The sequence below is a fragment of the Pipistrellus kuhlii genome, unplaced genomic scaffold, assembly GCF_014108245.1.
Source record: "Pipistrellus kuhlii isolate mPipKuh1 unplaced genomic scaffold, mPipKuh1.p scaffold_m20_p_1, whole genome shotgun sequence".
NCBI classification, from domain to species: domain Eukaryota; kingdom Metazoa; phylum Chordata; class Mammalia; order Chiroptera; family Vespertilionidae; genus Pipistrellus; species Pipistrellus kuhlii.
In genome coordinates, this window is record NW_023425404.1 from 136,913,602 (window position 1) to 136,938,556 (window position 24,955).

Below are 24,955 nucleotides of genomic sequence, written 5' to 3' on the forward strand. Positions count from 1 at the left end.
TCTAAGGGTGCCAATTATTAATTATGAAAAAAATATGTAATTATTCATAACACAGATCCCTGAGGACCAACTGAACAGCTGTTAAAAGATCTAGCACATCACTATGCCAGCCTGAGTTTAATGACCTACATGTGAAGGGCTACATATCCAATTACTAATCCTCCCTCAGCTACTCTTTGCCCTGATATGGTGGCAGCTGAAAAAAGATCCCTAACAAATAAAAAATGGATCCAATGCTCAATTAAGAGATCTTTCAGATTTGAGATGAGGAATTAACAGAGTGACCCACAACAATGCTACAGCTGACATGTTTTTCAAGAAATACTTGAGAGTTTAAAGCAAGGGAAAAGCCATCTTTTTTTTTTGAGTGACTAAAATTAGATATATTTCAATTCTTTTTAAATATATTTTATTGATTTTTTTACAGAGAAGAGAGGATAGAGAGCTAGAAACATCAATGAGAGAGAAACATCGACCAGCTGCCTCCTGCACACTCCCTACCGGGGATGTGCCCGCAACCAATGTACATGCCCTTAACCAGAATCAAACCCAGGACCTTTCAGGCCACAGACCGATGCTCTATTCACTGAGCCAAACCGGTTTTGGCGATACATTTCAATTCTTATAGAAAACTCAAATCCTGAATTTAATTTTTATTCACTGAAACCTTTAAAGATGTTCAGATATGTTTTCAAATATCAAGAATAATTTACTTCTGCCCTGCCGGTGTGGCTCAGTGGCTGAGCTTCAACCCAGGAACCAGAAGGTCATGCTTTGATTCCAGGTCAGGGCACATGCCAAGGTTGTGGGTTCCGTCTCCAGTAGGGGGCATGCAGGAGGCTGCTGATCAATGATTCTCTCATCATTGATGTTCTGTCTCTCCCTTCCTCTTTGAATTCAATAAAAATATATATTTTTTAAAAGAATAATTTACTCAGAATTGTTTTCATAATGATAGCATTCTCCTATTCCTTTCAAACTTTATTCGTATCTTCAAATTCTGCAATAATCATTTGTTAAAAGTAGGCGCAAAAAACAAAACAAAACAGAAAACAACAATCTATTGGATTATGTTTCAGTTTTCCCTCAGTTGACTCGGTCTATATTTAGCAAAAAGATTACATAAGGTCAAGTATTATAAACAATGAAATGTCACCTGATGTTTTGCGAAACTCCACAGGAAAAATAACTCAAGGAATGAATGGAGAGTAAGATTCCCAACTGTAAGCAAGAAAAACGGCAGAAACATTCTAGTTTTTAAATGCACCTTATTGGGAATTTGACTTTCCATTTGAATTGTGTAAAATATATGATACTGATAATCGTGTTCTGTATGAATTATAACACATCTAGGCAAGCGATGCTTTCATCTCCAACACAGACGAAGAGCCCTTCTTAATAATTAAGAGTCACTGTTTTCGTATTTTTAATTTTTAAGAGCAGGAGTGTCTCAAGCACCCCTGCCCCATCATCCCCACAGGAATATATGAATGAACACATGCTTTTAAATGGAAACGCCGCTCCCAAAACGCCAACTTCTGACCCCGCCCCACATAAACCCCCCTCTCCACCCCACCCCCGTCCGGGTTCGCCCCCCTGCGGGTCCGGAGTTGGCGCAGATACATGACGTCAGACGTAACCGCCGAAGCCGCCTACGCGTAGTTGCCATCGCTGCCTCTGGGAGTTGAAGTTTCACAAGGACTCATGCGCGGTACCAAGAGCCTTCCAGAAGAGCTCTCTGCGCGTGCTCTCAGACTCCCGGGAAACCCCTCAGCTCGGTAAGTCCCCTGGAACTGAGGCTCGCGCTCGCCTACCCTTTGGTTTCCTCCGGCCACAAAAAGGGCGCTCAGCCGAAGCCGCCCTGGACTAGCCATGAGGGCTTCCGGGGAAGAGGGAAGCGTGGAGTCTAGGAGTGGCGGCGGGACCCAGGTCCCGGAGGAAGTGACGTCATGTAGAGCGCGTTCCCCCCCCCGCGGCCCTCCAAGAAGCTCCCTGATTGGTTGGTTTCACCTGAGTCCCGCCTCTGGCGTGCGTCCGCGAGCGCGTGGCCTAGCGGGGAGAGGGGCTGCCTTCCGCCGCGGGTCTCCTGCTGTGGAGGACTAGTTTGGGGGTCGGGATCCGCTCCCTAGTTTGCGAAGAGTGTGAGTTTCCAAAGACCGAGGGGAGAGGGACATCTGCAGCCTGAAGGACCGGGAAAAAGCCATGGTTTTGCCACGTGGTGTCTAGAGACCGCGGGCATCACCATTGAGAGGCAGACAGGGCAGAGCGCTCTGAGTTGTAGGGTCCCCGTGCGAGTGGCCGCAGGTGCATGTGGGCCCCATCGAGACGATTTTAAGAAGACCGAGGTGTTACCTGATTACACGGAAATATATTTTAAGTGTTAGAATTCGGGCATTTTTGCAAAGTTGGAAGGATAGCAACAGATGGTTTTCTCACTTTCTGTGTTTTAAATCCCCCTTTCTCCCCATCCCAGCCACCTCTCGGCCCAGGCGGCCTGAGAATGAACCCAGCGCTTTTGCTTCTGCAGGTTTGGCCAGCACGTTTCTTTTATAAAAAGGGTATTCCCTCTATAATATGAAAAACTCACCTTCACATCAGTTGATTTCATTCTGCAGTTATTTCAGCGTTCGTTTGGATCTTTCTGGAAGGGAGTCTGTCACAATTTATGAAGACTTTACTAGTATTTTAGCCCAATCAGTAAAATCCGTGAAAGTTTTTTGTTTGTTTTTTTCACTTTTCTTTGGCTACTCACCCCCCCATCCCCTCCAAAAAAATGTGTTCTTCATGTCCAAATATGTATTAAGAAGCGGAAAGGAAGGAAATAATGAAACACTTTATTATGTATTCATCCCACATCAAATGGCTTTATTCATATTTACACAGTTCTTAGTGTTTTTGTTTTGTTTTATTTTAATATATTTTATTGATTTTTACAGAGAGGAAGGGAGAGAGAGAGTTAGGAACATCGATGAGAGAAAATCATTGATCAGCTGCCTCTTGCACATCCACTTTTGGGATTGTGCCCGCAACCAAGGTACATTCCCTTGACCGGAATCGAACCTGGGACCTTTCAGTCCGCAGGCCGATGCTCTATCCACTGAGCCAAACCAGTATTGGCCACAGTTCTTAGTTTTATAAGACCACCTGATAACCTATTTTTGTGACTATTTTTTTAAAGTTCTATGCTAAATAGAATTTCACACAAATACTTCTGTAATTGCTACAAAATACGGTTCTTACATATTTGTGGTGCATGGTTGGGTGAATTGAAATGTTCTGGGAGAGTGTCACTGCATGTAAAGGAGGAATGCAAAACTCTGCTGAAGCTTATAAACTGGACAAAACCCAAATAAGAAAACAAGCAAGCCTATTAGACATCACACATGTATTTTGCTTAATATGCAATCTGAACAAGCTAGTACATAGGGAACTGCTTATTGTAGAATAGAGAGGGAAGTGGTACATGTCCTTGTATGTACAGTATGCTGTAAACAATAATATGTAGGATCTCAAGCTAACTTTTTTGTTGTATCTAGTTCATTCAGCTTTGTTTTTTTAAATTCACTTACCACAGTGCATTTTCTTAATTTGAAAGAGCTTTAGAAATGATAATGATGTTGACTAGTGTAAGATCTTGCGATGTATTTGACAGGGTATTTAAAAATGTTACTATGCCAAGTTAAATTTAATTCGAACTTAGATAGGAAAGGCAAAAGCTCCCCCTGGTGTACCTGAGCTGTAAAATGTTGCTATAAATTGCTTTTTTAAAATTTCATATTATAGAGCCAATCAACACTTGCATTTTTTAATATAATAGAGAACTAGAAAAAAAAAAAACTATGCCAATCGTAATAGAAATAGTCTCTCTAAAATGTTATTGTTTTATAAAGAGTAATTTGTTTCCTGTGAATTTTAATTGTGGTTTTAAGTTTGCATGTTTAGCTTAATGAGCAGACTTATGCTTTCTCCACCCAACACTGTTTTGGATACATGCATTACTGACTTTAATGTAGTATCAATGGAAAGAAAGTAAAATAAAAGTGATCCTGGGGATCACAATATTTATTTTAAAATTTTCTCCTAATGTTTTCAGGCTTATTGAGTTTCTGAGTTTCCTCTGTCTCTGTTCTTAAAATGGAAGAATGCTTACTTTATTTTTTCAGCTTTTTAAAAATTATTAATGAATATACTCAAGATTATACATTTATTTCTACCTTTTTGCTTCTATTTTTCATCCTATAATTCAGGTCTTTTAACTCCTCTGACATATATGTATGTCTATACATATACACATACACATACACATACACATACACATATACATATACATATACATGTATACACACACATACAAATATACACACTGATCTCTGAATGCATAATAATCTGGCCACTGAATGTATGCATGTGGGTGTGACTATATATATATATTAATTAGAGGCCCGGTGCATGAATTTGTGCATGGGTGGGGTCTGGCCAGGGGGAAGGAATATGGGTGGTTGGCCCACTTGCCTTCTACTGTAGTTGAACTCTTGGTTGAGGGAACAATTTGCACATTAGCCTTTTATTATATAGGATATACACTGAGTGGCCAGATTATTATGTGTTCAGAGATCATAATAATCTGAGACACACACACACACACTGGTATATTTCATTCTGTATATCTGTGTGAACTCTGAGTCAGATGATCAGGATGTCTTCTAATTCATCAGGGCTACCTCTTGGGCTACAGAAGTGGAGTTTATCTCATTTGTTGAAATTTTTATATCTTCGCTTGCTGGTTTCCAAATGGGTTCTTTTTCATGTATTCTTATTTCATGTATTCTTTTGTGACCCAATTTTCTATTTTGTTTTTATGGTTCCCATTCCTTGTAGTCTCTGAAAGATCCCAACCACTTTATTTTAAAGTCATTTTCATATCACCCTATTATTCCCAGTTTATATGGAATGAATTTATCTCCTGATTGTTGATTTTGTTGTTTCTATTTTTAACTTTTCTTTTTGTGATTTTGCTTTGCAGTCTGATATTGAATGGAATTAGCCTCTCCTCTCTGCACACTCACTGTCTAGTACTGATTTTGTGGTTGCTCCCACTCATGGCCCTGTTCAGTGCTTCAATCCACAGTAGAGTTTATATAGGTGATTCAGAATTCTAATCATGTAGTGTCATAAGTTCATATATCACCTCAGTGGCTTGGCCCAGAGGCTGTTTCTGCTTCCTTCAAGTTTCCCTCAAGTACAAAGCTTCTTATAAGCAAGTCTTATTTTACCCGTTTTCAGCCTTTTTTCATGAAGAAGCCCCGCTTCCCACAATAGGTTAAGGGTTCATCTTAAACAGTCTCCCATCTCTCCTACTTTCCGTCTTGGATTATTATTATTCTCCTACTTTAAATCTAGGGAAACTTTCAATTGCCTTTGCACAGCAGACCCAACAGCAAACTATTCTAGTTCTTGTTTGGTTCTTGTTTTGGCTATACCTTTTTTGTTTTTCCCTTTTTATCTTTTATTTAGTACTAGTGGCCCGGTGCACGAAATTCGTGCACTGGGTGGGGAAATTCCTGAGCCCGGTCTGCACCCTCTCCAATCTGGGACATCCCTCTAGCATGGGGGTGTCGAACTCAATCAGAGAAGGGGCCAAAATCTAAAATCCAGCCTAAATCGCGGGCCGAATGGTTTACTGAACAGTCATAAAATGTCATTGTGATGGAAACGCAGCGGAGTGCAGTGATGACAGCGTGGTGCAGGCCACATTGCAAGACCTGGTGGGACGGATTTGGCCTGCGGGCCTTGTGTTTGACACATGTGCTCTAGCAATCTGGGACCACTGGCTCCTAACTGCTCACCTGCCTGCCTGATCACCCTTACCCACTCTGCCTGTCAGCCTGCTTGTCCCCAACTGCCCCCCTGCCAGCCTGTTCATCCTAAATTGGCCCCCCCTGCTGGCCTGCTCACTCCCAACTGCCTTCCTCTCCGGGGCTGATAGCCACAAACTGCCTCTGCCTCAGCCCTGCCACCATGGCTTTGTCCTGAAGGACATCCAGAAGATCTCCCGGTCTAATTAGCATATTAACCTTTTATTAGTATAGATTGTCATGTATTTCAAGACTGGGAATCGGGGTGCCTCAGAACATGAACTTTTGGCTATCATCTCTAGGAAGTCTGTCCTAATTTTTTTTATTTGGTAGGATATGAATAAAGCTGTTTTCCCTACTTTCAGTGACACAAATCTCAGCCCTCCAACAGCAGATTTGAAGTGGCATAGCTCTTTTACGTTCTCTGAAAATCCTTATTTTCTAAATAAGATTTTGGATTCCTGGAAAATAGAGTTAGATCTGTGTTTGAAGCTTAACCCTATTCATTTATCTATTCATCCAAAAAGTATTTTGAGGACCCACTTTGTGCTAAATTTGTTCTAGCTGCCTTGTTTAGGAATAATTTAGTAGTTTTGTAATTTAGGGCAAGTTATTTAACTTCAACTGTGCCTTCTTTATAAAGTAGGCATAACACTGTCTACCTCAGAAGGTTGGTTTTAAGGATTTAAATTAAGCACTGTAAGAATTGTTTGCTATTACTATTTTCATTATTTAAAAAAAAAATCCTTTGTAATAATACCATAGTCACTCATTTATTTATTTCACTAATATATAATAAACAGATTCATGCCAGGCACCATGTTAGTACTGGCAATATATTTGCCATTGAAATTATGATGTGACTTGGTGTGGGTCTTTTGGGGTTGATCCTGCTTGGGACTCTCTGTACTTGTGTAATTTTTTTCTTCCCCATATCTGGGAAGTTTTGTGTCATTATTTCTTCAAATAGATTTTCTAGTACTGGCAATATAATATTGGGCAAAAGTAGATGTCATCCCTACCCATATGGAGTTTTCCGTGTAGAGTCAAATTTGAGTTGTCATATCTAGCAGATGTGTCTGTAAACTAAGGATACTGTTTGGTTAGTGGTTTAAGGAAAACTTGTGAACTCTTACTTGGATTACTAGATGATTCATTTTCCTTTTTAGTAATTTTGTGACCTAGTAAAATACCAGAGTTTTTTATGTAGCTTCTAAAGCACATCTTAAAATTTCTTATCTCAGTCAAAATTTGGTAAACTTTCCAAGTTTGCTTGGTTATCCCTGTATGTCCGTTATAACATTGTACTTTTAAAGAAAGCAAGAACAATATAACAAAACTGCTTAAATTATGTTCTGCAAAGGTTTTGTCTGTTCATTATCTGAGTTGTGTGGATTTTTCTTTTAGATGTTATCTTCTCTGCACAGATTTCTTACCTATTTCTATAAGTAGGAGAAATCATATAATTTTCTTTAAGGCTATTAGAACATTTGCAAGCTTAATGCTTAGGGTTTGGTAGGGATAAATAATAAATACATTTTTGAGCTTTGGTGTTAAAAATCTGTTAAAGAGAAATCTCAGTATTTTTAGCTTTTTTTTCCCCTAATGTGAAAAGAAGTTCAGTTCTGGGCAATAGACACAAAGGTTTTAGTGGCTAAATCTAAATAAAGATGTTTGAGATGGCCTTAAGCATTCTACAACTGGTTTCAGAATCAACTTAAATATTTTTTTTAACCATTACTAAAGTGGAATATTTACAATTATATATTGATAATGAAATATATGGAGGTGGGACAACCAAATTTGTTTTCTGTACTATCCAAACTACACAGATCTGTAGCATATTTTTTTGTAAAAAACTAATTATGAATGTATATCACCAGTTCTAGTTAGGGTGTGTGCGGGAGGCAGCCAGTTGATGTGTCTCACATTGATGTTTCTCTATTTCTTTACCCCTTCCCTCCCTCCTTTTCACTCTTTAAAAATCACTGGAAAAATAACCTCGGATGTGGTTTAAAAATATTTTAAGTGTTTAATATTTTTATATTATAAAACAATATGATCTCATAAAATTTAGAAAATGCTAATATAATATAAACATACTTATAAATATAAATTAATTTTAATATTTTACTGTGATTATAATATTTATAAATTTATTATACGTTTAGGAAAAAACATAGTAATAGTAAATATAGGGTTCAGTATTATCCACTTTTTTGTGCATCCATCGGAAATCTTAGAATGTATCCACTGAAGATAAAGGGGGACTACTGCATATCCTTTTACTTTAATTTTGTGTATATTTCTGATTCATTACAGGAATTTATTCTAAGGAAGTAAATTACTTAGTGAAGGGTATCAGTATTTTAAGGCTCTTGAGACATAAATCTGTGTTGCCCTCTGGAAAAATTGTGCCATAAAAGCACCCATTTTATTACATGATCTTTGTCAGTAAATAACATTTAATTGTGTAAAATTTCATTAAAAAAAAATCCTTGGGTGAATATATGTTAATTGATTTTTAGAGAGTGACGAAGAGATGATAGATAGATAGATAGATAGGAAGGCAGATAGATAAATAGAGAGAGAGAGAGAGAGACATTGATTGTTGCCTCTTGTACACTGACTGGGATAGAACCCACAACCTAGGTACCTTGGTATGTTCCCTGACCAGAATCGAACCTGTAGCCTTTGGGTGTACGGGATGATGCTCCAACCAACTGAGCCATCCAACCAGAGCTAAATTTTTATTTTTATTCATTTCTGAAATGGTTTAATTTTAATCAAATGTCTTGGTCATTTGGTGTTTACTGTGTGTGAATAATCTATGTTAAAGTTGCTTTTCAATTTTTCAGAGGCATCAAATAATGTCATCTGAAATGGTACCAGCAATTGTTGAGACTTCTAATGTTGAAAGAAAGCAAGACTTGGGTGAAGATCAAGAGGAAAGTCAGAAGCTAAGATTAGATGAAAAGTTTGAACCAATATCTAAACGACAAATGAAAAAGCTAATAAAACAGAAACAATGGGAAGAACAACGAGAACTCCGCAAGTATGTTTCAAAATGCATTCTACCCCTATTCAAAAATATGGAATGTTGGGCCTTTCATGGTCCTTTAACACATTAAAAGTAATTGTGTTAATTAAAATTGGAACTATGCATATTGTTAGCTAACACTGTCAATTGGCTATTAAAACTATGTTTTGAATTTTTTTTTAGCAGAGTTTATGAATTTACACGCGCACTTTTTCTCACCCAAAATCTATTGTGAGTAGCAGCATAGTTTCTGAAATAAGCAACTTAGGAAAGGGATATAATTAGCATCCATGTCCTAGATATGGAACAAAAATAGCCTCCTCAGAAAGATCAAATTTAGGCCTAACATTGATTTTTCTAGAAGAACTATTGCAGGTTTTGAGAACTGTTAGGTTGAAGCTGTTATTAAACAGATAGGCAAAACTAGGTTCACAGTTGTGAGTATATGAAACAGTTTACTCTTGTATTACTATTTGTTGTGTTTTTTTTTATTACAGTTGTAAACCTACTTTTGCTCACCCCTGTATAATGCCAAAAGTTACTGAGGGAAAATAAACTATAGTTGATGCTGATTAGAGAAAAAAATATATATGAGATCTTTTTCACTATTTTACTTTGCTTTTTTTCTACACCATATAAATGTTGCTTGAAAATCATGTAGGGGAAGAATGATACAAGTGAAACATATCACAACTCTCACATTAAGTACTTGTAAAGTTTTCTTACTATCAATATAATACTAGAGGCCCAGTGCACACAATTCATGCATGGGGGCAGGGGGTTCCCTCTACTCAGCCTGCAGCCTCTCCAATCAGGGACAATCCTCTTGCAATCTGGGACTGCTAGCTCCTAACTGCTCACCTGTGTGCCTACCTGATCACCCCTAACCACTCTTCTGCCTGCCTGATTGCCCCTAACTCCTCTGCCTGATTGCCTCTAACCTCTCTGCCTGCCTGCCTGATCACCCTTAACTGCCTCTGCCTGCCTGTCTGATTGTCCCTAACCACCTCTGCCTGCCTGATCATCCCTAACTGCTCCCCTGTCATCCTTATTGCCCCCAACAGCTCTTCCCTGCCTACCTGATAGCCCCTAACTGCTCTTCCCTGCCTACCTGATCACCCCCAACTGCCCTCCCCTACTAGCCTGATTGCCACTAACCCCCTGCTGGCCTGATCTTGCCCCCAACTGCCTTCCCTTGCCGGCGTGGTCATCCCTAACTGCTTCTGCCTCTGCACCCACCACCATGGCTTTGTCTGGAAGTAATTCAGACGTCCGGAAGATGGCCCGTCAACCCAGTCTAATTAGTATATTACCCTTTTTTTAATATAGACTAGAGGCCTGGTGCATGACATTCATATACTGGGTGGGGGTCGTTCCCTCAGCCTGGCCTGCACCCTCTCACAGTCCAGGACTCGTTGGGGGGTGTCCAATTGCTAGCATAGGCCTACTCCCCACAGTCAGACATCCCCTGAGGGGTCCTTACCACTGCCACGGCTTCTGGCTGAGCGGCATTCCCCTGTGGTAGTGCACTGACCACCAGGGGGTAGCTCCTGTGTTGTGTATCTGCCCCTGGTGGTCAGTGCATGTCATAGTAACTGGTCATTCCACTGTTCTATTGATTTGCATATTAGACTTTTATTATATAGGATAGATTATATAGGATAGGATTGCTTAAAGGGAGGGGGGGCTTTTTCAGCAGGACAGGATGCTCTTGGCAGACAAAAATACATAAACCCTATACCTGGACTTATAGCCAGCAATATGCACTATACTGCAAACTAGTTATTAAAAAATTGAACCACTTTCTTTACACCTTAACAACAAACAGCTGTTGCCCTTAAAACCCCTCCTCAGCCCCCTAGGTTCTGCCTTTGCAGTTCACCCAGATTAGGTTTTGATTGGTTGGTTTCTATGCCAGTCAGTGTCAAAAGCTCTGCCTCCTAGGCAGCCATTGGCTCTTCTGGGAAATCCAGAATGGCTCCACTGACAGCTGGGCCTATTTTCGGGCCTGATCTGCAGCCTCCATGGCAGCTGCAGATCAGGCCCCACCTCTCTCTCTCTCTCTCTCTCTCTCTCTCTCTCTCTCTCTCTCTCTCTCTCTCTCTTTCTTTCCCCCCACCCTGGGCCTCACCAGCCGCCACAGAGGCTGCTGATCAGGCCCTGCCTCTCAGCCTGATCCGCAACCGCAGCAGCAGCAGCAGCAGCAGCAGCAGCAACAGCAGCAACAGCAGCAGCGGCAAGGTCATTACACCTCTGGCCTGGCTCAGGCCGGAGGCTAAAAAACCTCACGGGAGGGACTAAGAGGTGCTCCATGCACTTTCTGCTGACCGGTCATCTGTCTGGTCGTTTGGGTCATGATGGCCCTAGACTATTATTAGTATAGATTATACTGATAATAAATGAATTAATAGTTAAGATTTGTATAAAAAGCATTATACTGTTTTTATAAACCCATTTTCTTCCATTCCAAAATTTTTAGATGGACTGTATAAAATTGCTGATATTTGACCAATTTTGACCACAAAAGTGGCAATTTCATTTGGTTTAGCCTGCTGATTTAAAAAAGTAATTGTTTCTTTCTCTATTTAGAGGAGTCTTGTATGTGAATCTATAAATAACAAACACCAAAAAGTTATTTCAATACTAATTTTAGACAAAAGAGGAAGGAAAAACGCAAGAGAAAACAATTGGAGCGGCAGTGTCAACTGGAATCAAACTCAGATGGAAATGATAGAAAACGTATTCGAAGAGATGTTGTTCGCAGCACACTTCGCCTTATCATTGACTGTAGTTTTGACAGCTTGATGGTATTAAAGGTATGAATCATTGTCAGAAAAACCCTGTAGGTAAACTAGGCTAAATATTTCTTACTTTAATCTGTAATATCACTTTAGTACATATATTTATGTACTAAAACACATCTTAAATCAAGTTTTTCAAGCTCTGTGTCCCCTAAATTAAACTAGCTAATAAATTCCTCTTATGTATATGTGTGTGTGTTGACAGGATAGACAAACACCATGATTAGATTATAAAACTCAATTGATCATAAAGATCTGTGAGTGGTTTTCTTTGTCCTAATCACAATTAAGAAAATAGGTATGATTGTCTTAATAGAATTACTTCTTATTTAGTAGTTTGAGAAGCATGGTTATTTAAATAATGCTAGTGAAGAGAACATACTTTAATTACTTTCCAAGCCATTGGTAAGTTATAAAAATAGTGATAGAATGGCTCTAAGAGAATTCTGTTTTTGTTTTGCTGATTCTTTAAGAGTAAATTTTTTCTTGAACTAGCATTTTTTTTAATAAGTGGAGACAGAATATGAAATAATGGTTCACTTTCAGAGTGTTGACTTACAGTAATTTTGTTAGTTATGTAAGGAAATTGAATGGAAATTATCAGAAAGGACTTGTATTTCAAAAGAAAAATATGTACCTGTCTAGTTATTTCTTCTGCTTATTCTGTTTCACTAAGATTGTGGAATGGCCATAGATGGTTTTGAAAATGGTGCTTTAAATTCTCTCTTTTATAGGACATTAAGAAACTTCATAAGCAGATTCAACGATGTTATGCAGAAAATCGACGAGCACTGCATCCGGTGCAGGTATGTTTGAGAGATTTAAAACAGACTCCAGTTTCCTTTTTATTATTTCCCTTGGGAAACAGCATAGATAATCCGGACTGAGTTTACAGGTGTTTTAACAGATAATCCTTCTTCGAGAACAAAATGCCTATTGGAAACAATGTTTTCTGTAAAGATAAAGTAAAATATTTTAAACAGTTTTTCACATACTTCGTTCTCAGACACACTGCCCAGTTATCGTCAGTCTTGTCCACAGTGACCTGCTCATTTCTGGGTAGTTGAACATCTTCACTGAAGGATGTACGCATATTTTCATACTGGTTTCTTAGCTCTCATTCCTTCTATTCTGGAGAGTAGGGGGAACTGATGTGTGCTGTGTTACCTGTTGGTAGGTTTATTCTACTTAAAAGAATCTGAGTCACTGATAATTTTGAAAAGTACTTCCTTAGTTAGAGTGAGGGAGTGCTTTGTGAGACTAGCTGCCTGCTATCAAGAGTTGCCTACTTTTGAATTTTCAGTGACCCAAAATTAACACTGCCTCGCTGAGGCTGAGAACTAGAGATTCTTAGTATCTGTTTGGTTAGATATTTTCTTCTTTATCAAACGATAGTAATTTTATATCTTTACATTTTATATTCTTCCCATCCTTGCTTAGACTTGAAATAGTGTCAGGTTTTAGAATCAAAGAATTATAACAGTGGTGGCAAAAGAAAGTGAAGGGAAACGACATAAAAATGGGGTGTTTATAGAAAAGTGATCATTAAGGGAAAGGCTGATTATGGGTGCTTTGAAAAATGGGATAAAAATGTAGATGAAATAAGGAAGTTATTGTGGTAGAAACTTCACAAAATACTGGTAATTATTGTCATTTCTACCACAAGTTTATTCTTGTATGTTTAAAGCATGCCACAAGATTATTTTTTTCTAGAATGAAAATATTGTGTTTCATTGACAATCAGATTAGTGTATAAGGGAAATAAAATGTTGCACTGTAATAGTCATTTGCTCTCTTTCATTGCTGATGACTCTACCAGTTTTACTTGACAAGCCATGGAGGCCAGTTGAAAAAGAACATGGATGAAAATGACAAAGGATGGGTCAACTGGAAGGTAACTACAGTAGATTAACTCTCCCATAATTTCACATAGTTTCAAACTTAAAGGTCTACATTTTTTACCCAAATTCTACATAATGTTAATAAATATAGGAGTCAACAGTCTTCAAACCCTGTGTGTCACTGTACCTAAGTTTAAAGGAATAAAGGAAGCTAAAAAGACTGTAATGTCTGTTTGTACTTGCTCTCACTAAATCTCACTTCTATTTTGCCCCCAACTTTAAAATATATTTTTTAAAAGGAAAAAATTTAAAGGTGTTTATTCAGCCTCTACCTAGCAAACTGGCGTTGCATTATTTGTAAGAGTGAAGTCACTCTAAAATTTGAAAATGTACTTGCATTGTTGCTTCTAAATCTGTGCTTTCCTATGTCCACATGTGACTATTGAATTCTTGAAATGTGACTGGTCTAAATTGAGTTGTGCTATAAATGTGAAATATATATTAGATTTCAAAGATTTAGTACCTATCCCCCCAAAAAGAATGAAAAATATCTCCTTGAAATTTAAAAAAAAGATTATATGTTGAAATGATAACATTTTGGGTATATTGTGTTGAATGCAATGTATTAATAAAATTAATTTCACTTATTTCTTTTCACTTTTTTTTTTCTTTTTTTTTTTAATGTGGCCATAGGAAGATTTAAAAATACATAGGTGGGTCACATTTTTTATAGGACTAAACCATTCTCAGTCATTTGTAAAAATGACTAATAGATTGGCTTTAGTATCATTCATGAGGAATCCTATTCTATTCAGAGAAGTACTGGATTATTCTGGTACTTTTTTTTTCTTTCTCAAAACCAGTTCTCACCATGACAAACTTTTCCTCTTACACTTTTTAATCCCATAATGACTGCATTTATTTTATTAATAGTCTATAGTGTAAAACATTTTTAAAGGCTTTTTAAGTTTTAAATACAATATATTTACCAAGTTTTATGATCTGTCCTATTTTCCTGAGAAATAATGTAATCAGTTAGAAAAGGCATACTTTCATTTATTTTGTGGCTTGGAAATTTATTTACACCCACCAGCTTTCCAGAAAAAATGTAAGTTCACTGGTCTTTAATTTCAAGTCCCTCTTGGGGCTCTTATTAAACAGTACAGGACACAAATTTATAATATAACATTTTCAGAAAGGTGGTTGTACATGAAATTTGTGCACTCAGGGGGTGTGGACCCTCAGCCCGGCCTACACCCTCTTGCAATCCAGGAGCCCTTGGGGGTTGTCCTACTGACAGCTTAGGCCATTCCCCACAGGCCTATGGCAGCAGTTGGACATACTCAGGGCTACCATGGAGGCAGGAGGGCCCCAGGGTGTGTCCGGCCCATCTTGCTCAGTCCCCATCAGCCGGACCCCAATAGCAAGCTAACCTACCATTTGGAGCATCTGCCCCCTGGTGGTCAATGCATGTCATAGCGACTGGTTGACAGGTTGACTATCTGCTCCCAATGGTCAGTGCATGTCATAGGGAGCAGTTGAGTGGCCTTAGCATATCATTAGCATATTATGCTTGGATTGGTTTCATGGACGACCAGATGACTGGACACTTAGCATATTAGGTTTTTATTATATAGGCTAGGTTATACATTTTAGGTGAGACAAGTCCTGTTTTATTTTTTATTTCCTTAAAATAAAGGTTGAATGTCTCTGGTTGAATGTCATCTGAATCTGATGATGTATTTTCTTTATATATATATATATATATATATATATATATATATATATATATATATATTATTGATTTTTTTTTTTTTTTTTTTTTTACAGAAAGAAAGGGAGAGGGATAGAGAGTTAGAAACATCTATGAGAGAATCATGAATCAGCTGCCCCTTGCACACCCCCTACTGGGGATGTGCCCACAACCAAGGTATAATACATGTCCTTGACCAGAATCGAACCTGGGACTTTTCAGTCTGCAGGCCGACGCTCTGTCCATTGAGCCAAACTAGTTAGGGCTGATGTATTTTCTTTTATTCTATCAATATAGTTTGCAAAATTCTGGCTGCCAACTGCTGTTCAGTTTTGTACCTCTGACCTAACAGTTTTGATGGAGATGATTTTATATGTGATCTTTGTAGAAATGGATGCATGGATTTTATTAAATCTACAAGCCACTTTCTTTTGATGATTTCGTATAGTCAAAGAAGAAATAATTGGAGAAATCCAGGAAATAATGTGAGCAAATACATGACAGAATGCTTTTGTTTTGTTGGAGCAGAAATAAACTAAGAAAGGGTTGGTTAGTGTCACATTCAGGAAAGAGTTACAAAGTTAAGGAATTTCCATTTTATCCTACAGATGAAAATAAAACATGGAAAGTAGTGTTTTTAGAAAATGAGTCTACCATTAGTGTGTGGAAGTAAATTGGAGGGATCTGAGGCTAAAGACAGGGCAATAGCATCAGGAGGCCACTTAAATAATTGATGAAACATCTTTTGTTTTATCAGAATGACCTTTATCCTTTTTATTATTTTCTTAGTGGAAATATTCTATTTTGTCACTTATATAAAACCAAATTTTTATCTTTCATGTTATATGTGTTTTTAAACTAAAACACTTTGTTTTAGGGACTCACAATAATTACTGTGAGGTGAGAAGGAGTTTAAGTAGTAAGTTGTAAATAATTCATTGTATCTTCTTTCAGACTTCTTTTCATATGATTTACTTCTTTTCATATGATTTACTTGATTAGCCAATTTTCACAAAATCCTATTGATTAATCACATCTGTCCCCATGTGTCTTAAAGGATATCCACATTAAACCAGAACACTATATTGAATTCATAAAGAAAGAAGATCTGATTTATCTTACATCAGATTCACCTAATGTACTGAAGGAATTAGATGAATCAAAGGCTTATGTGATTGGAGGATTAGTAGATCACAACCATCAAAAGGTACTAAGTTTTTATTTTTGCTTTTGCCTATACTTAACATTGATATATCAATTTTCTTAATAGTAACAATAATACATTTTGATAGTAGCAATAATACTGGTGATAACTGATCTCTACTGAGTGCCAGCTATATTTCAATCACCTTTCTGGCTAAGCAAAACATTTCATATACAAGATGGGGCAAATGTAGGTTTACAGTTATTTGTTTGGAAAGTAATACAATAATAAATAAATAATAATATAAGAATAAACTGTGTTTCACATACAACTGTAAACCTACTTTTGCATTCCCCACCCCACATATTACTATGTTTAATCCTCACTATAAACCAGTGAGGTCAGTGCTGATATTTTCTGCATTTTAAAGCTGAGGACATGGAAGCCTAAAGAAAATAAGTCTGAAGTCAATAGAAGTCGGCAGTAAAGCAGATATTTGAAACCTGGCAAATTGTTCTGGAGCCCAGATGCTTAACCAATATGCTGTATGGTAGAAGATGCTGCTGCTAATCAATTTCTAGGCCACTGGTAAAATTTATAACCAAACTGATCATTTATATTTTAAATATGTGATTTTCATGAGATGTGTTTTCTGGTCTCTTATATTTCTACTTTTGTCTCTACCTCCTCATCCTCATTTGAATAAAAAATTACAGAAGTAGACTTTTTAACAGAAAATATCATTTTGTACTTTGCCAGCCTCTTAACAACATGCTAAATTCAACCCAACTAAGGAAAAAGCATGTTTACTAAGTGTCTGATGAAATATTGTCAGCAGAAAAATGCAAATTCAGTATTCTTACGTTGCACCACTGTGCAGTAGAACTTTTTCTAATATTGGAAATACTTTTTATCATTCTATCCATGTGGTAGTTCTGTGGCTTTTGAACACATGAAATGTGTATAGTGTGATTGAGAACAGAATTTTTTAAAAGTTATAATCAGTTTAAACTTAGTCACTTGTGGCTCTAATTGAACAGTGCATCTCTATAGCATCAGAGGGAATTTTATCAGAATGACCTTTAGCCTTTTTATTATTTTCTTAGTGGAAATATTCTATTTTGTTACTTATATAAAACCAAATTTTTATCTTTCATGTTGTATGTTTTTGAATTTAAACACTTTTGTTTTCAAAAGCATTTACCTCAGTCATTATTATTTGTCCCTAAAATATGTAAACTACTGGTTGAGAAATTTAGTTCTTCCTTCTCTGTATTGTCTTTTGGCTATTTCAGTTTTGGTTAGACCCAGGCTTTAAGGATTTTAATTTTGAAAAGAAAGAAAATTCATATTCAATATTCTTTTAATTGACAGAAGGGAAAATTAAATTTATAGGCAATTAAAATATTTTTTGAATTTAGCTTTTTATAGAATTTGTTTGGTTATATACACCTCCTAGTGTTATATAAATGAAACATAATTTTATCTGTATGTCTTTTGTATTCATGGAAAGAGTGATGGTACTTTTCTAAGAGTTCTGATTGAGTATTTTAAACTTTAAGAGAAAGGTGGTATGGAATGGTGAAAAGGTATTTGAATCCAGAGGAATGGACCAAGTTTTTCTTATGGTACTGCCTCTGAGGAGCTTTGTGGCAGAGCAGGGAACATGTGTTTGTCTTCCTCACTTGTAAACATTTTGATTATCCTTATAGTCAAATTAGCAGTCAAACAGACACACACAAACTAAAGTCTTTCTTAAAAATTAGTTATCTGACGTAGACCTTAAGTTAAAGTAATTTAATGTTCTAGTCCAAGTTATAGTATCTTTGTTTTAGGGACTCACATATAAACAAGCATCAGATCATGGAATTGATCATGCACAGCTACCCCTTGGAAATTTTGTGAAGATGAATAGTAGAAAAGTTTTGGCAGTTAATCATGGTAAGCTATAAGGAGATAAACTGAAAATGTACCTGAGTGAACATTATGAAAAATAACATTACATTTATGTTTTGGAAAAATATAAAATATATACCTTGCTGGAAACAAAATTATAAAATGTAATGATTTATAATTTGTTTGAATATAGAAATAATATATGCATATTTTATAAAATTTTGAAGATACAGAAAAACATAAGAACAAGGTATAATTTCACTACCTGGAGATACTTAGTATTAACTTTTTGGTGTGTTTCCTTCCAGTTCCTTTTCTTATGCATATATAATATTATTTATAACATAATTGGATTCTTACTCTATTACATGAAATATTATAAATCTGGGTGTTTCCCTCATTTATAATTTTTCTATGTTATTGAATTATTGTTAATGGCTTATAAAATTTCATCATCTGAATATACAATAATCATTCTTCTGTTGATTTTTTTTGTTACTATTACAAATAACAATGTAAAGGACTTAGACAATTTGTCTAGAGTTTTGTTTAGTAGAGATCTTTGTTGATACACAACTGTTTATTGGGCTCTTTTTATGTGCTAAGAACTTATAGTTGACTCTAGGGAGTTTTTATTGATTCCAGGACTGAGCTCCTAAGACCTTTGATAGTTTGTGGAAATTACTTTTCCATGAAGTAGTAATCCAAATTGAACCTTCAACAATGTATTAATGTGATAGTAATTTGGAGACAGTATTAAATTTTATTAAATATTAAACAAAAAGCAGGCAAGATGGTCCCTAGAGTGAGTGGCACTGTATAGGAAAATAGAAGAAATTTAGATTAATCCTAACCTTTTTTCCCCCCTAGTTTTTTTTATGTTAGCAAATAAAGGATAAAGAAGTAAAAGGGGTAAAGAATAGGAAGGAAGCAAAAGGATTCTCTGTCTGTTGATTATTACTGACAAGGAATAATGGTAAACTTCTAAGTGCTTAAGAATAGAATTGAGGAAAAGCTGAAGAACAGGCTTGAGAGCTTTGAGGCAAATTAGTTCTGAGAGCCAATAGGGAAAGAAAGTGATAAGAACAAAGTAGAAATTATTAGGACATTGTAGCACTCTTAACACAAAGGCAATGCATTTTAAAATATAGTGATGAACTTGGCTAAGAAATACATAGAGTTTGTCTTTGTTTCAGTGTTTGAGATTATTCTAGAATACCTGCAAACAAGAGACTGGCAAGAAGCATTTTTTACTGTCTTACCTCAGAGGAAAGGAGCTGTTCCCACAGACAAAACCTGTGAAAGTTCTTTGCATGACAAGACGTCTGCCAGGGTTGAAGGTGGATTGGACAGTGATTCCAGTGAGGAAGAAAGTAGCAGAAATGAATTAGATCCACCACATGAAGAAGAAAAGCAGGATAAAGAAAATAGCACAGAATCTACAGTGCACTCTACACCATAGCAATGTCATCTGGGTTTTTTTGTGTGTGTGCGTTTTATTTTTGTTGTTTTTTTGGTTAAGGAAAAATTAGGAGAAAATGAGGTGCTTCATAGAATATTCAAATTGGAAGAAAATTTTATTTTTTCTTATTTCTGTTGTGAATGTTATAGTGTGGATAAACTTATAAAGTGGATAAAAAGTCCTTGAAAGAAAGTACTTTTTGTTTTTGCATACGATTTTAAAAATATGTAATAAAAATATAGTTTTCTAAGTCTCAAATAATTATTTTTGAGGATTTTACTTTAATAAAAGTAAGTTGTATACTAAGTTGTATTATTCAGAATGTGCCTTCTGATCCTTTAGTTTTATTACTTTATGTTTATATCAATGTCTTTCTGATTTATTGCCTATTTATGGAGGCAGATATTCACAGATCTATAAATGTACCATTTTCAGTATGGGAGGTTACCCTGTATTTGCAACTTTTATATTCAATTTAATTTCTTTGAATATAGTGATTTTAGGAAAAAGTATCCGATTGATAAGCTCAACAATTTATTTCTTTTGTACTATGAACTTGTCTCTATTTCTGCCTTTTGGTGGTTCTGTAGTCACTGAAGAGTTAATCTAATATTTTTTTATTTTTATTTTATTTTTTAATATATTTTTAAAATTCAAACAATGGTGATAAATTATTTTGATTACAAACTTAATTTTTCAGGCTAGACTATATTAAAAGGCTGTTGAAGGATCAATTTTATCTTTACTTGAAATAGCTCTCAGCAGCTATCTTTTCATTTCATATAAACTTTAATTTTAAAAAATTGGTTGGTTTTTAAAGTAAATAAATTTACAATATATGTGCATCGGCGTACTATCATATAAGTAAGCTAATGTAAATATATATTTCTGTAACTAATATAAGCATGTATGAAAATATTCATATACTGTATGTACATGTTTGTCCACATCATGTATGATTCTCATTTAATGATAAACAACATTGAGTTGCCATAAATGTGTATTTGTGTGAATGGTTGTGTTCAACAATACTAAGGAATTTGAACTTCATAAAGTACAAAATCTATAAACATTTGTATAAAGGACATTGGCAAGGGAATAAGGGGCTAAATGAGATGTTTTAGTTTCCTACCAGGAACTGTAAAGCAGTTAAGTTTAAAGTAAGTGATTGTTCTTTGTCACAGTAAGATTTCAGAAGCCTGCATTGATGATAAATTAAGTTTCTGTTTTTTTTACTCACCAGCATCTTAAATTATATACACATTTGATAGAAAGTTTATTGGATTTAGTATAGATGTTCTCTGTCTCTTGTTTTTTGTTGCTTTATTCTTAGTAATCTATTATAGTTACCCATTTAAACTAAGGTTTGTGAGCAAGGTACATAATTACCAAGTCCCTACAATTCTTTTGTATTTTAAAATCTAGGACCAAAAGTCTTATGGGCATATCTGTGAGACATACCAAGAGAAAACACATTAGTTTACACATCCTCTTTGTAGAGAACTAAAAATGAGGGAACCTATTGCTTTATGAAGCTTGTTAAATGTGCTGTTCAAGTCTTATGTTCTTTTCCATTTTTTTTCATTGTGGCAAAAAACATATAATACTAAATTTACCATCTTAATCATTTTAAGTTTACAGGTCAGTGACACTAAGTATATTCACATTGTTGTACAACAGATCTATAGAACTTATTCATCATGCAGCGATGAAACTCTATGTCCATTGAATGCTAATTGCCTTTCTCTGCTTTCACCAGCCCTTGGTAACCACTATTCTAATTTCTGTTTCTGTGATTTTGACTACTTTAAGATTTCATAGGAAATCATGAAGTAGTTGTTCTTTCCTGACTAGTTTACTTCTTAGCATATTGTCCTCAAGTTTCATCCATATTGTAGTATATTATGGGATTTTTCTTCTATTTTCAGGCTGAATAATATTCCAGTGTCTGCATAGCAGGTAAACCACATTTTATTTATTCAGTCATCTGTCCATGGACATTTGGAATCCTTCAACTTCTTGGCTATTTTGAACAATTCTTCATTGTACAGACATGTGCGATTATCTCTGAGATCCTCTTACAACTCCTTTGGATATACTAGTATAATATATGCAGAAGTGGGACTGCTGGGTCATAAAGTAATTCTATTTTTAATTCTTTGTAGAACCTCTATACTGTTTTTCATAATGGCTGTGCCATTTTACATGCCTACAAACAATGCATGGGGTTCCAACTTCACATCCTTGCCAACAATTATTTTTTGTTCTTTTGATAGTGGCCATCCTAATAGGTGTGAAATGATGTATCATTGTGCACTTCCCTAATGACCAGTGATGCTGAGCATCTTTTCATGTGCTTCTTGGCGATTTATTTGTATGTCTCCTTTGGAGAAATGTCTATTCAAATTGTTTTAAAGTAATTTAATTTAAAAAGTTTATTTTTGTTTGCCTCTTTATTTTTTATTATTTTTTTCTGGTTGTTTCAAATTATTTTTAAATTGGGTTGTTTTTCTGTCATTGAGTTATGGAAATTCCTTATATATCCTACATATCTCATATATAAGATGGAAATTTTTTTCTCATTCTATAGGTTGCCTTTTTACTATGGGGTGTGTGTGTGTGTGTGTGTGTGTGTGTGTGTGTGTGAAGTTTTAAAGTTTTGCCCAGCTGGGTATGGCTCAGCATTTGAGCATTGACTGAGGAACCAAGAAGTTACAGGTTTGATTCCCTGTCAGGGCACATGCCTGGGTTGCATGCTTGATCCCCAGTAGAGATGGTGCAGGAAGCAGCCACTGATGATTCTCTCTCATGATATTTCTAGCTCTCCTTCCTTCCTCTCTGAAATCAATAAAAATATTTTAAAATTTTCATGGAGTCTGACTTATCTTTTATTGTTGTTGTTGCCGCCTGTGTTATGGTGGTATAGCTAAGAAATCATTTCCCTAGCCAATGTTCTGAAGTTTTCCCACTGTGTTTTCTTCTAGGAATTTAGTAGTTTTCAATCAAGTTTGAGCTAAATTTGTATATAGTGTAAGTTAATTTTATTCTTTTGCATATGGAATCCAGTTTTCCTAGCACTGTTTGTTGAAAAAGAATGGTCTTTCTCCATTGTGTAGTCTTTCATCCATGTTGAAAGTCATTTGGCCATCTACACAACAGTTTATTTCTGGGCTCTCTGTTCTCTTCCATTGATTTATAGGCTTATATGCCAGTACTAAACTATGTTAACCACTTTTGCTTTGTAGTAAGTTTTGAAATCAGGGAGTATAAAGCTTCCAACTATTTTTTAAATTCATTATCGCTTGAGATTCCATACAAATTTTAGGGTGGTGGTTCTATTTCTGTAGGAAATGTCATTGGGATTTTGATAGGGATTGCATTTATTTTATAGATCTCTTTGGGTAATATGGACACTAATTATTTTCTTCCTCTTCTCCAATGTGTATGTCTTTTTTTTTTCCTTGTCTGATTGTTCTGGATAGACCTTTTAGTATTTTGTTGAATAGAAGTGGTGAGGGTGGGCATCTTTGCCTTGTTCCTGAATTTGGAGGACAAGCCTTCAGTCTTTCCCTTACTGAATACAAGATTAGCTGTGGTTTTTCATGTATGGCTTTTCAGTTAGGATCATTTCCTTCTATTCCTGGTTTATTATTTTTTATCATGAAAAGGTGTCAAATTTTGTCAAATTATTTTTCTGCATTGATTGAGATGATGGTGAGATTTTTGTTATTTATTTTGTTAATGTGGAATTAAATTGATTGATTTTCATGTATTGACCCATCATTGCATCCGGGTATTAATCCCACCTTAAGAAGTTACGCTAATAACTTTTATGGGATGGTCTTGATACATATCAGTAGTGCCTGGTAATTAAGCACATAGATCCTAGCCACATTTTGAATCATTCACTAAATCTCTGTGTTAGAGAAAGTTAACTGTCCACAAAATTAAATTTTCCTTTCCATAGTCTACAGTGTAGTACTAAAATATGATTTCTACTTAAGAATTTTATCAGCCCCTTTCAGTTAGACTATTTCTTAATCATGGAATATGATTGAAATTGATGCTTGCCGTTTGAAAACCAAGACTTTCAGCAGATGTACTCTCGTTGTGGAATGCAGAAAGTGCCCCCAAAGATTCTAATCCCTGTGATGTTATATAATAAGGGAGCATTAAATAGCTAATTATCTGGCCTTAAGATAAGACTATCTTGGATAACCTATAAAACATGCAGGCCCAATGTAATCACAGGAAGAGGGGGACAGAAGAGTCAAGTGTCAGAGTAATGTGGTCTGAGAAAGAATCCACTGGCCATTGTTGGCATTAAAGATAGAAGGACCCACGAACCAAGGACTGTGGGTAATCTCTAGAAGTTGGAAAAAGCAAAGAAAACTTATTTTCCCCCGTGGCCTCTGGAAGGAATGTAGCCCTGCCCATCCTTTGGCTTTGATACCCATTGCAGACCTCTGTCCCCAGAATTGTAAACTACATTTGTGTTTGTTTAAGCCACTGAGTTTGTGATAATGTATTACAGCAGCTATAGGACATTAGTACTTCCTTCCACTCTCCTTTTCTTTTGCCCAGCAGGATGCAGTTGGTGAAACTGTAGGTGATGGTTGAACCACAAGATGGAAGGATCCCAGACCTCTGCATCACCAGTAAAGGGAAGTCATCTGTTGACTTGAAACACACACTTTGAACTCGTAGGTGAGGTATAAACTTCTATTGTATTTGAAAAATGACACTTGTACCAATGTATATCCCATCCCAACGAGTAGAACTCTCTTCCTCAATTTTCTTTTAAAGATAGAATAACAATAGTAGCTATCTCAAATAGTATTTTAACAATTAAAAGTTAATATATTTAGCCCAGCTGGCATGACTCAGTGGTTGAACATCAACCTATGAACCAGGAGGTTTTGGTTCGATTCCCGGTGAGGGCATATGCCCGGGTTGTAGGCTTGATTTCCAGTGTGGGGGGTGCAGGAGGCAGCCAATCAGTGATTCTCTCTCATCATTGCTATTTCTATCTCTCCCTCTCCATTCTTCTCTGAAATTAATAAATTTATATATTTTAAAAGTTACTCTATTTAAAATATTTAGGATGATTCGTGACATGGTAAGTGCAATATAAATATTAAGATTACAAACACAAATGAACAT

The 24,955-nt window shown here is 36.0% G+C and overlaps 1 protein-coding gene across 7 annotated transcripts; it reads left to right on the forward strand.

Moving 5' to 3' along the window:
• Positions 1-1,599: 1,599 nt before the first annotated feature.
• Positions 1,600-24,475, forward strand: TRMT10A (tRNA methyltransferase 10A). Of its 7 annotated transcripts, none has more exons than XM_036410773.2 (8): positions 1,600-1,778; positions 8,714-8,910; positions 11,528-11,711; positions 12,431-12,502; positions 13,516-13,590; positions 16,348-16,497; positions 18,270-18,375; positions 19,527-20,789. In XM_036410773.2, exons 2-8 carry the CDS (start codon positions 8,726-8,728, stop codon positions 19,790-19,792), a joined length of 1,038 nt encoding a protein of 345 aa, XP_036266666.1. In that variant the 5' UTR covers positions 1,600-1,778; positions 8,714-8,725; the 3' UTR covers positions 19,793-20,789. The 7 variants fall into 7 exon arrangements, with proteins under 7 accessions (XP_036266666.1, XP_036266664.1, XP_045426466.1 ...); XM_036410771.2 differs by lacking the exon at positions 1,600-1,778 and adding an exon at positions 2,001-2,141; XM_045570510.1 differs by lacking the exon at positions 1,600-1,778 and adding an exon at positions 2,151-2,304.
• The last annotated feature ends 480 nt before the right edge of the window (positions 24,476-24,955 follow it).